The sequence below is a fragment of the Caretta caretta genome, chromosome 2 (assembly GCF_965140235.1).
Source record: "Caretta caretta isolate rCarCar2 chromosome 2, rCarCar1.hap1, whole genome shotgun sequence".
NCBI lineage: Eukaryota > Metazoa > Chordata > Testudines > Cheloniidae > Caretta > Caretta caretta.
The window spans coordinates 58,913,663-58,927,240 of NC_134207.1; the positions used below are offsets into that span (position 1 = coordinate 58,913,663).

Genomic DNA, 13,578 nt, shown 5'->3' on the forward strand with positions numbered 1-13,578 from the left:
AGGCATGTAATTTTTTGGTAGGTTGATACCAGGAAAGTTATTTTATAGCGATCTCACAACCAAAAATTGACCTTTTCCCTGTGAGGGGCTAAAAAGAGATCTTGGGCGTAGAGAAGAAGTGGGACCCAAATAGTCATCAGAGAGAAGGCAGCTTTCTTCATGGAACCTCTAAAAATAATAGGGACATAGAACTGGAAGGAACTGTGACATTAAGCCCCATATTCTTCATAGAGACATTATTGTGATATGATTATAGCATAACCATGATGTATTTTGTGCAAGATAAGGCTTGTGAGATATTGCGGAAAAGGTTATGATTTACTGAATATGATTAGCCTATTTGGATGCATGTATCATTTTGGTATCTGAAGTTAGGAATATTGTCTATGCATCAGTTACAAACATGTTTACACCCAGGGAACACTCACTAAGCAGAATGCAATCAGTCTAGATGGTTGGCTGGGAAGGGCCATTAGGGAGAACAGTAGGTCTTAGAAGATGCTAATCTCCCACTGGGGAGCCTTCCTGAGGAGTTACAAAGAGCCTCCGAGTCATGGCTGCTGTGTCCCTACAGGGGCATGTGACCAAGTCATCTGGTACTGGACTCCATCATAGAATACTAGTGTTTTTCCACTGACCAGGCGTGGGAATCAAACTGTGAGACAAAGGGTTCCCGTCATATGCAAAAGTGATTTAAGGCAGGGGAGTGACATCATTGTGGTTCTTCACTGGTTCCCCACCCAAAGGAGGCACTTGGAAACACCTAAGAAATGAGGACTGAGCTGGGGGAGAAGAGCTGAACCCAGGCTAGAAGGATTTCTAGCTTGTGAAACCTGGGGTTTTAAGCTGCAAGCAAGTGCAGCTTGCCCTTGAGAATCTTTCCAAACTGCCTAAACCAACAATTAGAGTGAGAATTTGCTACTCATATCCAATTTCCTTAGTATATTAAGCTTAAATAGCATTTTTGTTTTATTTGCTAGGTAATCTGCTTTGATTTGTTTGCTATCCTTTATAATCACTTAACATCTATGTTTTGTAGTTAATAAACTTGTTTTTGTCTAAAACCAGTGGGTGGAAATCATAACTGGGGGCAGAAATCTGTTGAATATCTTCCACTGAGGGAGCGGGTAAATTTCATGAGCTTACGCTGTACAGTTCCCTGTGTAGCGCAACACAGTATAATTTTGGGTTTGCACTCCAGAGGGGAGTGCGTGCCTTAGGAACTGGGAGGTGCCTTAGCTGAGCCTTCCCATGCAGAACTGATCTCAGCATCTGTGTGCAGCTGTAGCTGGGTGTGTCCCTACCTGTATGTGTGCTGGAGAGGGCTTGTCACGGCAGTACAGAGTAAAGAGAGCCCAGGCTAGTGTGTCAGGCGAGTTCAGGGATACCCCAGTTCCAGGTGACACCCCACAGGGAACCCAACAGAAACCTTCTGGATCCTTGAGTCCAGTCCTCTGCTATCTTTATAATTTGTCATATAATCCCATTCATAAATTTATCCAGTCCCGTTTTAAAGCTAGTTAGATTGCTTGCCCTCTCTATTGCTATTGGGAGGCTATTCCAGAACCTCACTCCTCTGATGGTTAGAAACTTTCTTCTAATTTCCAGCCTAAGTTTACTCATAGCCAGTTTATACCCATTTGTTCTTGAGCCACCCTTGTCTTTTAGTTAGATAGCTCTTCTCCTTCCCTTATATTTATTTCTCTGATGTATTACATCTCCTTTCAGCATTCGTTTTGCTAGACTAAACAAGACAAGATCTTTTAGTATCGTCTTGTAAGACAGGCTCTCCAGTCTCCTAATCATCCTAGTACCCTTTCTCTACACGTGTCTCAGTTTGAATTCCTTTCTTGAGTATTGTATGCAGTATTCCAGATCAGGTCTTACCAGTGCCTTGTACAATGGCATTAATATATCCCTACCTCTAACAGAAATACCTTGCCTGATGCCATTTAGGATCACATTTGCCTTTTTCATGGCAATATCACATTTGTAGTACATAGTCATCCTGTGATTAGCTAATATGCTCCCAAAGTGTATGGTCTTTCACTTTATACTATAATGATGAGCAGAAGGCCCAGCATACAATGCATAGCTGACCTCCTTTCTCTTTAGTGCCCTGAAAGGTCACAAAGAATTCAATCTAGTTAAAGATCTTATATGAATTTTAAATTTCTGTGTTAACAGGGATTGATTTTTGGGGTTATAAATAGCTACTTGGAGCTCTTAATCTGAGCTTCAGAAAAAAAAACACCTGTTAGGTTAATTTCTTGATCTTACACACTTAACAGTTTTTCATTAAGACAATATGCTATTTCATTATGACATCTTTCTGAAATACTGAAAGTTATCAAAGTCTGAAAATGGATTAGAAATAAGTAGATAGTGCAAGGAAAGAAGCTGAAAGTGGAAGATGTAGTATAGCCTTTGTACTACAGAATTATTTTAAAAAGAGACCCATGCTATGAAGTTACCTGTATGTTTTCAATAGGAAACGTACTTAGAATTTTGTTATGAAATACAGATCTTTGAATACAAAAAGTGGAAACTTGGACAAATTGCTAAAATGGAGTACAAAAGAATAGCCAAAAGTATGGAGGGACAATATGAGTTACACCTAGCAAGGGACGTAAAAGGCGATAAGAAGTTATATAAACACATTAGAAACAAGAAAAAGACAAACGAAAGTGTGGGTCTTCTACTTAGTGGGGAAGCAGAGCTAATAATGGGTGACATCAAGAAGGCTTAGGTGTTCAATGCCTGGTTTGCTTTGGTCTTCACTAAAAGGTGAATTGTGATCACATACTTGACACAATTAATATTGACAAGGGGGGAGGAACAAAAGCCAAAATAGGGAGAGAACAGGTTATAGAGTAGTTAGATATATTCAGGTGAGTAGGGCCTGATGAAATTCATTCTAGGGTATATAAGGAATCAGCTAAAGAATTCTCAGAACTGTTGGTGATTATCTTTGAGAACTCCTGGAGGACATGTGAAGTCTGAGAGGGCTGGAGAAGGGCACACAAAGTGCCTATATTTAAAAGGGGGAAAATGAGGACTAGAAGAATTATAGACCAGTCAGTCCAACTTTGATACTTCAAACAAATTTCAAACAAATTATTAAACAATCAATTTGTAAGCATTTAGAGAATAATAAAGTTATAATAGCTAACCTGTATGTGTCAAGAGCAAATCATGCCTTACCCCAAGTATCCTTACCTTGGTATCCTGCTGTCGGTTGAATTGTCTCGTTAGACTAACCTCACACTTGGTAAGACAACTCACATTTTTTCATGTATTTATACCTGCTCCTGTAGTTTCCACTCCATGCATCTGATGAAGTGGGTTCTAGCCCACGAAAGCTTATGCCCAAATAAATTTGTTAGTCTCCAAGGTGCCACAAGGACTCCTCGTTGTTTTTGCTGATACAGACTAACACGGCTACCACTCTGAAACCTATGTGGAAGAGTTACACAAACTGGGTTTACTTAGTCTTGAGACAAATAGACTGAGGGAAATAATGGGCTTAATCCACAGTAAGAAAAATTTAGATTGGATATTAGGAGGAACTTTCTACTATAATGGTAGTTAAGGTCTGGAATGGGCTTTCAAGGTTGTGGAATCCCCCTCATTAGAGGATTTTAAGAACAGATTAAGCAAACACCTGTCAGGGATGGTCTAGGTCAGTGGCTCTCAACCTTTCCAGACTGCTGTATCCCTTTCAGGAATCTGGTTGATCTCGGTACCCCAAGTTTCACCTCACTTAAAAACTACTTGCTTACAAAATCAGACCTAAAAATACAGAAGTGTCACAGCACACTATTACTGAAAAATTGCTTATTCTCATTTTTACCATATAATTACGAAATAAATAAATTGAAATATAAATATTGTACTTACATTTCAGTGTATAGTATATAGAGCAGTATAAACAAGTTATTGTCTGTATGCAAAATTTTTAGTTTGTACTGATTTCACTAATGCTTTTTATGTAGCCAGTTGTGAAACTAGGCAAGTATCTAGAGGCAAATATCTAGATGAGTTGATGTACCCCCTGGAAGACCTCTGCATACTCCTAGGGGTACATGTACCCCTGGTTGAGAACTACTGATTTAGGTTTACTTGGTCCTGCCTCAGTGCAGGGGGCTGGACTAAATGACCTCTTAAGATCCCTTCCAGCCCTACATTTCTATGAATCTAATATTCTAAACATTAATAAAAAATTGTGCTGGAGTATCGTAAACCTTTGAAAATATGGAAGGAAATGATTTCCAGTGTGCAATCATTTGAGAAAATTTGTTTCCCTTGAAAATGTTGTCTGACTGCAAGCAAAAATAAATTATTGCTCTGGAGTTGTACAAAGAAGGGCAATTTAATCAAGCTTTTAATTTTAATATTGAGCATTCCTATACTGGCACCTGTCCCTGTTAAGTGAGCTGTAGCTCACGAAAGCTTATACTCAAATAAATTTGTTAGTCTCTAAGGTGCCACAAGTACTCCTTTTCTTTTTGCGAATACAGACTAACACGGCTGCTACTCTGAAACCTATCCCTATTAAAACATTACTTTGTAGGTCAGAATATTTATGGTATTTGGACTTATTTAAAACCTTGTTAAAATTCTGAAATTCTGTTAGCAAAAAGTAATACTTAGTTCAGATGTGTGTGTTTACATTTTAATGTGCTTTCCTTTCTCCTTGGGGCAGTAATTGGAAGCAGTGGCTTCAGCCCAAGACAAACTCATCAGTTCTCCCCACCACAGATTTATCCTTCCAAGTAAGTTATCTTTTCCAGATAATAATAACTGAAATAAATAAACAGGTTTTAGCCTCATTTAGAATCATCATTGGGTTCTTCTGTTATCAGAGTTTAACCCAAAGCTTGTTCTTGAGAAAGTATGTGATTTTATTTTATTTTAGCTGTTTGTATTTTAAAGATTTTTTAAGAACTTCTGTTCTCTCATGCAGTCTATGACCATGTGCTAATCAAGCTAATATAATAAGGCTGTCAGTTAACACAAGTACTCATATATCTCTGTCTAATACAAATTCTATTTTCTGTCATTTATAATCAATAGCAGATCATACCCACATATTCTTCCTACCCCTTCCTCACAAACTATGGCTGCATATGGGCAGACGCAGTTTACAACAGGAATGCAGCAAGCTACAGCTTATGCCACATACCCACAGCCAGGCCAGCCCTATGGAATCCCTTCATATGGTGAGTAAGAGTCAGTATCAATGTTATTTAATTCTGGGGTAAACATTTTTACCCAGAAAAGCTGTATGACCCAGAGACACATATTTTCTCTGCGTTTAATATGACAGCTGTTCATGTGCATGTTTGTAGTCAAAAACCTACATTTCGGTGAAATGGGGCAAGCTTAGTATATGTATTTACTGGAGTCTAATTAAGAATGTACCTGACAAATGTGACTTATACAAATCCATAACAACTCTCATAACCTCCTGTGGAATAGTTGCTTTTACCTTTTATTTCTGTTTTTTTAATGCTACCTTTAATAGAAACCATGGAAAAGAAGCATTCATCAAATGTTTTGTTAGAAATGGACAAAGGGGAAATGTAAAATTTAAAGAGCTAGTACTGCTCTCTCTTACGCCTGTTGACTTCAGTAAGAATTGTGCAATCCAAGTGCATACAAGGGTAAATTGATAAATACAGGGCTTGATCCTCAACTGGTGTAAACCAATCAAGCTCTTCTGATTTATATCGGCTGAGGATCTGACTCAAGAAGTCTACTTTTACGTAGTTTTGGAAATCTGCCGTGGTGGAAATTGAAGTAAATGCCATTAAGGCTCTAAAATGCTGACAATATGATGATATATAATCCAATTACATTTTTCACATTGTCCCTATATGTATTGCGTATATTGATCTATATTATAAAATAAATAGCTATAAACATAGTTCATATATTTCAACTCTTTTCTGCATATTTTAAACATCTAAAACATTTTATTTGAATATTTAAAATATATTTTCAGTGATGGTAATGTATTTTTCTTACGTATATCGTAAATGTATGTTTTTCTTGTTTGAGGCTTCTATTGGTCCTTGGCTATCTATGGTGGGTTGGGCAGCCCAGACGGTGACTTATCTTGTTCCCTTCGTCTTTCTGTGTGAAATCCTGGACCCATTAAAGTCCGTGGTAAAACTTCCATTGACTTCAGTGGGGCCTGGATTTCACCCTCTCAGTTTAGCTGGCTCCCTGTCACCCGTGCTCTGTATGTGAGTTGCTCTATTTGGACTTTGCTTGCTGGTTTGGCTAGCATGCTTATCTAGTCTCTTGCTTTTTTTTCTCCCCCTGCCCCATCCATCCACTGTGCCGAAGACTTTGGTCAGTTTCGTCTTGCACATTTTGCATTACAGAACTCCTTTTTACAACTGAAAAACTGGCTAAGTGATACGGCTTATTGCATTTTTTGTTTTCCTACATGTCCACCTCAGGGCTCAGCCAAGGTTCTTTTAGCTATGTATCTTGTTTAACAGTAGCATTAAAAAGCAAACATACTGTGGGAGTTGACATAAGAGTATTTCCTTGTGTACAGATACATTTAATTACATCTTTAGGCCCCAGTCGTGCAGTCTGTGCTCATGTGAGCAGTCAGACTGAAGGCAATGGGACTGTTCATCTGCACAAAGCAAGCAGGATGGGCACCATATTAGAGTCAAAATTCTCCTCCCAGGTCTGCAGGTGAATCCCATTTTCTGCATCATGTACTTTGTCTTTCTCTTTTTCCATGCCTACGGGTTCCAACACTTGTGGAATGAGCAAAATAGCAGCGTTAGATATGTCCTACTCATCTGACAGAGAAAATTTGCTTTTTAGGTCTCTCTCTCTCTCTCTCTCTCTCTTTTTTAAGTCTGGGGGCAGGTCTACACTTAAAACTCTGCAACGGTGCAGCAGCACTTTGTGAAGATGCTACTGTGCTGACAGGAGAGCATCTCCCATTGGCTTAGTTAATCACTTCCAGGAGAGGCGGTAACTACATTGATGGGAGAAGCCCTTGGGGATTTTTCACACCCCTGAACGGTGTATTTATGTAAGTTTATAATATAGACTTGGCATGGGACTTACTGAAAATGCACTTTTCAAAATTTGAAAGGCCATGTTCTCTAAAATCTAGTTGGGATTTATTAATTTTTATGTCACTTTAAATTGAGGTTGAAAATTAAAATCCCAGCCCTTTCTCAGCTTCCTTGATTGAGGCAGTTATTAGGAAGGTGCTGCTGTGAAGGCACAGGGAGCACCACTCAGAGCACTACTTAAGTATCTGCCAGGAAGAGGCCCAGTCTCTCTATTTCTCACCTCCTGCATCTCTACCATGCTGAACTCATGGAAGCAGGAAGTGGGGTGGAAGGAAATACCACTGACAAGTAGTTCCTAGGGAGCTGCTGGCTCTGGTACATCTGCAAAGCTACTGAGGAAGCTGGAGAAGTGTAGCTATTCATTTCCTGAGGCACTCCACTGCTGTCTGCCTGTGTGTTTTCTTAGTGGCATATTGTAAAGGCTTCATTTACCAGCTGCTTCTCCCCCTGGATCCTGATAGTACCTTCATGGTCTCTCCCTGTTACCTCTCTTTGCATGTCTGGACTAGTGAAGAGAAAAGGAGAGGGTAAAGGAGCATGAAGAGCTGGTAAGTGAAGCCACTGGAGGAAAGCAGACAAGGAGTTGTGGGGTGTCAGGAGGTGAAAAGCTCCTCTGCCTGCTTCTTAGAAATTTGCAGAAGGGCCAGAACTGGAAGCTGTCAGTGGCACATTATCTTCCAGTTGGCATCCACCTCCAGCTTCCTACCCGCTACGTCCCTTGTTTGCCTCATGTTGGAAGGAGGCATGAACTAGGAGAAATGCTCTCTGCACACACTCAAAGGCTGGGAGTTGAAGCAGGAGCTAAAATTTCTTAGCTTGATCTCAGTTTAAACTAATTAAAAAAAATTCACATGAGCGTTTCAAGGGTCTTTCAAATTATGAAAAATGAGGATAACGTTCCTGGGAATTATTGATACCAACACTATAAAGTGGAAGTTTCACAGTGAGCCCATATGTCAGATTCATCATTATGATTTAATTGCAGGGTGAAATATAAGCGGAAAGGGAACAGCAAGGGGAACCAACCCTTATTTAAACACAACTTACTTTGGCAGTTATGCAGAAGGAATTAGAAAAAAGTGAAGGGCCATAATTACAAAATGGATATCTCAGGCGCGCATGAAAAATATGCAGTCATGCATATTGGACTGTTTGGGGCATATAACTGCATATTGTACAAGTGTAATGACTTTTTTGCACCTCCCTCCTTCATACATCATAGGACTTGAATTTTTAAGACTTGAACCAAAAGGTAAATGGATTTATAGTTTATCATTTACAAAAGTCTACTACTCATTCACACTTTATGATTCACCCCAAATAATGGTGACCTCTGAGTGTAGAGGTAATCACAGACTGCTGCAATAAGATCTGAGACAAGTCTTACATTACTCATATTACTACTATATTGCTAAGACTATTATTTTTGTAAAATATGCATTATGAAATATCTCTAATAGCTAAAATTAAACTCCAGTGTCCAAATAATGTACTTGTTGTGATGTCTGTTCCTGATATTTATTGTTTATTCATTTAGGTCTTGATCCAAAGCCCATTGAAGTCAGTGCAAGTCTTTCCATTTCAGTAGGCATTGGATCAGGCTGAGTTTTGTTAGAGCATAATTTTTAATGGATTTGCCTGTCATTAGTACAGATTAATGAAGCTTTGCTGTATCCTCCCTGTTTGAGAGCTCCTCTCTAAGGCATATTTAGCATCCTGTATGTCTATTTTGGTCATTGGTTAAAAACCGTATATGTTTTACAATACATACCATTTTTGAAAAGGCATATTATGTGCTAATGGACCTAATTTAATCATTTTTAAAGAGGATTTTCTTGTTATAATACTGTAAAAGCCTCTTTGGAGCTGTGTAAGAAAAAAGTAGGATTGTTGATCCTTTATCCATAAATATTGCACAATGCAAATCTCAATTGTTATGTTATGAAAAAGAGTGGGTTATGTTACACTTCATTGAAACTATATGAAATTGGTGTTCTGCCATCTATGAAATTCGTGAACTTATGGAAATGTTAGCTTCTGACTGAGTTGGCAGGAAATGAGTAAAAAATTATGCAACTTTCCGGAAAGGGCAACTTGCCATATATTCATTTCTCTTGCAACTCTTGATTTTTAAAAACCACAGTTTTGAGCTGAAACTGTCCCTGGTGAACTTACGTTTACATGCAGCTTCTCCCTTATCTCTACTGCACATACCACTAGCATCATTTCAAAAATGCATGCAGTGATTACTAACTAGGTGTATGTTTAAAGTACTGCTAGTTATGTGATTTTATTGTCTGTCGGTGTTTGAATATGAACAAATAGATTTGCTATCACTAACTGATTTAGGTGCATTGTGGGCAGGCATCAAGACAGAAGGTGGATTGTCACAATCACAGTCTCCTGGACAGACAGGATTTCTAAGCTATGGGACAAGCTTTAGCACGCCTCAGCCAGGACAGGCACCATATAGCTACCAAATGCAAGGTCTGTATACATATGTATTACCATTTATAGTATATTTCATTGCTCTATTCATTTTTCCATTTAGAATAAAACAAATATCAGTTTAGGGTAGGATTTTCAAAAGTGTTCAGCATTGGCCTAACTCCATTCTCATTGCTGTCAGTGATAAAAGTCCCACTGACTTTAATAGGAGTAGAGTTAGGCTAACCCTCGGTGCTTTTGAAAATTCCACCTTTAATGATTAAACTAGCATTTTAATGTAAATATTCTGTTCTTATTCCAACAAATAATTTTGTCTTCATAAATAGTGAACTACTGTGCTTCAGAGCATAGTACTGGAAAAAATTGGCATGATTATGAATATAGGAAGTGACCAGATTTAACTTAACACCTGAGTCTGTTTTCTCTATCTGTAAAACAGGTAAATATTTTTTGTCCCTTTCAGAGCCTTTGTCAGAGTTAATTAACATTTTTAGAGTATTTTGAAGGTGTAGAGCTTTGTAAGTGGTAGCTAATATTGTCAATTACATTTTTTTCTAGATGCACTTATTTGTTTCTTTTAAATATGACATTAAAATATATTTTTTCTGTGTTATAAATGTAGCATTCATATTCCTACCTCTGTTGTTCACTGACTGGGTGTGAATAGTTCTGGAATCTGACCATCCATCTAGGCCTCTGTTTGATAAGTGGCCTCTCATTTTGGGTGCCCAACTTGGGATATCTTTGACCTGATTTTCAGAGATGCAGAGTACATGCTTCTCTAGTTGCAGTTAGTGGGAGTTGTCGGGGATAAACATCTCTGAAAAGAAGCGGTAGGGTGTCTCAGGCACTCAGAATTGAAGATTGTTTCTGAAAATGTTGGCACCAGTTTTTATGATACCTGTTGACAGTTTCTAGATGTAATTAACTCTCTATCAGATGTTCTGAAGCAGACATGCATTACTGGATTAACTAGACAAGGCTTCACTTATGTTTGACGGCTTTTAGAAAGTACTGATCCAACCCTTAGTTCAGATACAGCAGAGCAACTGCAGTATTGAAAAGGTAATCATCTGACACATAGCTTCTTAAATATAGATCTAGGTACGCTGCATCCCAGCAGGCAGGAGACAAGACAGTACCAAATAAGTATGTTTACTTTTATCTATTTGGTAATTAAAAGTTTTCTATTCTGAATGGGAATAATCATAACCAGGTTATTGGTTTCACTGTCTGCTGATAGTCACATCATCAGAATTGAAGGAAACTAACTTACTGGAGTAAGAGCTCAAAATACTTATCAGTGATTATACAAGCAACTCCCAGAAGGCAGATTCTATCAAGAAATCTTATAATCCATTCTCACTAGGAAATACTTGTGCTGAAGAGCATGTTGTTGTTGTTAACAATTTGTATTTCAGTAGCGCCTTGGTGCCACAGTCATGCATCAGGACCTTTTTGTGCCAGGCAGTGTATCAATACCTAACAAAAAGACAAGTTTAGGGCCAGATTTTTATAGGTATTTAGGCCTCTAATACCCACAGAAGCTATATATATAGGTACATCTAAAAATTAGGTGTTTAGAGTCTAAGATGAGATAAAACAGGCTGGGGGAAAACAATGAGATGATGCTAGTTAGCATGATAAACAGTGGGTGCAGCACACCAGCTACCTAACCATCATTGAGTTTTTTGTTGGCATCATGGCAGAGGAAAACTTTAAGGAGGGATTTGAGGGAGGGCAATAAGGGTGGTTTTGCAGCTGTTTATGGGAAACCCCATGGGAGAAAGTGAGAAGGTACTTGTTGGAAAATTTACAAATGGGTGATGGAAACTGGCATCATTGGCAGAGCGCAGGCAAGAGTCAACATTGCAGTAGTGTATGGGAGATGATAGCTAGAGTGGGCATAGGCTCTGAAAGACCTTGAAAGTCATGCAGTGAATAGGGAGCCAGTAGAAGGATGAAAAGAAGGTGATGACATGTTTGAAGTGATCTATATGGATAAAGAAGAAAGGCCAGATCCTGAAGAAATTATCTAAGAAACAGCAGCAAGATTTAAAAACTGCCTGGATGTAAAGATCTAGAAAGCTGGATCAAAGACCAGGCCCAGATTATGAGGGTGAGTGACAGGGAGGATCATGGTAGTGTCCAGGGTGACTCAGAGAAATTTGTGCTGGAAATGGCCCACCTGTTGATCACTTTAGATAAGCTATTACCAGCAGGACAGTGGGGTGGGAGGAGGTATTGTTTCATATTCTCTGTGTGTATATAAAGTCTGCTGCAGTTTCCACGGTATACATCTGATGAAGTGAGCTGTAGCTCACGAAAGCTCATGCTCAAATAAATTGGTTAGTCTCTAAGGTGCCACAAGAACTCCTTTTCTTTTTGCGAATACAGACTAACACGGCTGTTCCTCTGAAATCAGAGAAGAGAGGGTTTGAAGGAAAAGTTTAAAAGTTCTGTTTTGGCATGGTTAAACTTAAGATGATGGCTAGACATCCACAAGGAGATGTCAGAGAGACAGGCCATATTTTTATTTTGACCAGAAGGAGAAAAGTCAAGAGTGCAGAGAGCAAACTATAAGTCATCAGTTAAATCATGCTTGAATGAAATGACCCAGAAAGCAGGTAGAGAGGGAGAAGAGGAGGATGCCAAGATTGGAGCCCTGTGGGATACCTACAGAAAGTTGGGGTGGAGATGACAGTCATCATCCAAATGAAATGCTGGAGTAGTTTTTAGGGAGGTAGAGGAAAACCACAACCTTTCTAGTCTTTTTGTTCTTACAGTTAGGACATGTCAAAATGAACCCTTAGTTCATGATAGGCTGGGGTGTAAACCTACCTTACTAGCCCAGCATGCACAAAGCATTTGTATGGACCTTACTACCATGCACTAATGGTTCCTTAATATGCTTTGGTTTACCCCACTTTGAAAGCAGAGTAGATAAAAGTACACTAAGAATTGTTAGTGCATGTCAGCAGGACCCATGTAGACACTTAGTGTAGCAGGCTTGTGTTAGGTAGAGTTACACCCCAATTTGTTGCAAACTAAATGTTTATCTGGACAAACCCGTCGCAAGAATAATATTTTACAGGATTTTTCTACACCATGTTTTCCTTGCCATTATCTTTTTAATGTGTCTTTTAATTGGGTTAATTCTATATTTTTAAAAACTTGGTACTAGCTTAATTTTGGGGGATATAACTGCATTGGGGGGGGGCGTGTAGTTAAGTGGTAGAGTGCATGCAGGAGTAGAGTGATTTTTTTTACTTCTGTATTTGGTACTGACGTGACTGCTGCTGGAATAGTGTGTCCTGTTCTGGTATCCACAATTCAAGAAGGATATTGATAGATCGGAGGGTTCAGAGAAGAACCACAAGAATGATTAAAAGATTCGAAAAGATGCCTTATAGTAATAAACACAAAGAGCTCAATCTCTGTATCTTAGCAAAGAGAAGGTTAAGGAGTGACTTGATTACAATCTCTAAGTACTACACAGGGAACAGATATTTCATAATGGGTTGGAGTCAAGCAGGCATAGGTATAACAGGATCCTACGGCTGGAAGTTGAAGCTAGACAAACTCAGACTGGGAAAAAGGTGTACAATTTTAACAATGAGGATAATTAACCACTGGAACAATTTACAAAGGATCATGGTGAATTCACCATCACTGGCAATTTTTAAATCAAGATTGGATGGTTTTTTAAAAAAAATTTCCCACAGGAATCATTTTTGGGAATTTGGATGGCCTGTGCTACACAGGAGGCCAGACTAGATGATCACAATGATCCCTTCTGGTCTTGGAGTCTCTGAATCTATGAATTTTTCATTCGGACTTGATAGGTGCTAGGAATAAACAGGAATGTTTGTTTCCCCTTCACAATTTTAGTTCTGGAAATTCAACAGCTTCAAGGTTTAAATTATTCTTCAAGGTTGGAATTAAGCTTCCCCACCCAAAACCACAGTCATTGTTATTTGTTCAGAGACCTCCAGAGAGGGAATGGATTTGTTCCCCT

At 38.8% G+C, this 13,578-nt stretch overlaps 1 protein-coding gene across 14 annotated transcripts in view; it reads left to right on the plus strand.

The window, feature by feature from the left end:
- The window catches only part of EYA1 (EYA transcriptional coactivator and phosphatase 1), a 227,777-nt gene that overhangs the window by 138,767 nt on the left and 75,432 nt on the right, over nucleotides 1-13,578 (plus strand). For 8 of the 14 annotated variants that reach the window (XM_075125123.1, XM_075125125.1, XM_048840933.2 and 5 more), the window contains 3 exons: nucleotides 4,706-4,775; nucleotides 5,077-5,222; nucleotides 9,462-9,599. In XM_075125123.1, the coding sequence (XP_074981224.1) occupies nucleotides 4,706-4,775; nucleotides 5,077-5,222; nucleotides 9,462-9,599 (354 nt within the window). The remainder of the gene's footprint in view (nucleotides 1-4,705; nucleotides 4,776-5,076; nucleotides 5,223-9,461; nucleotides 9,600-13,578) is intronic. The other 6 variants (XM_075125128.1, XM_075125132.1, XM_075125130.1 and 3 more) reach the window with 3 other exon arrangements.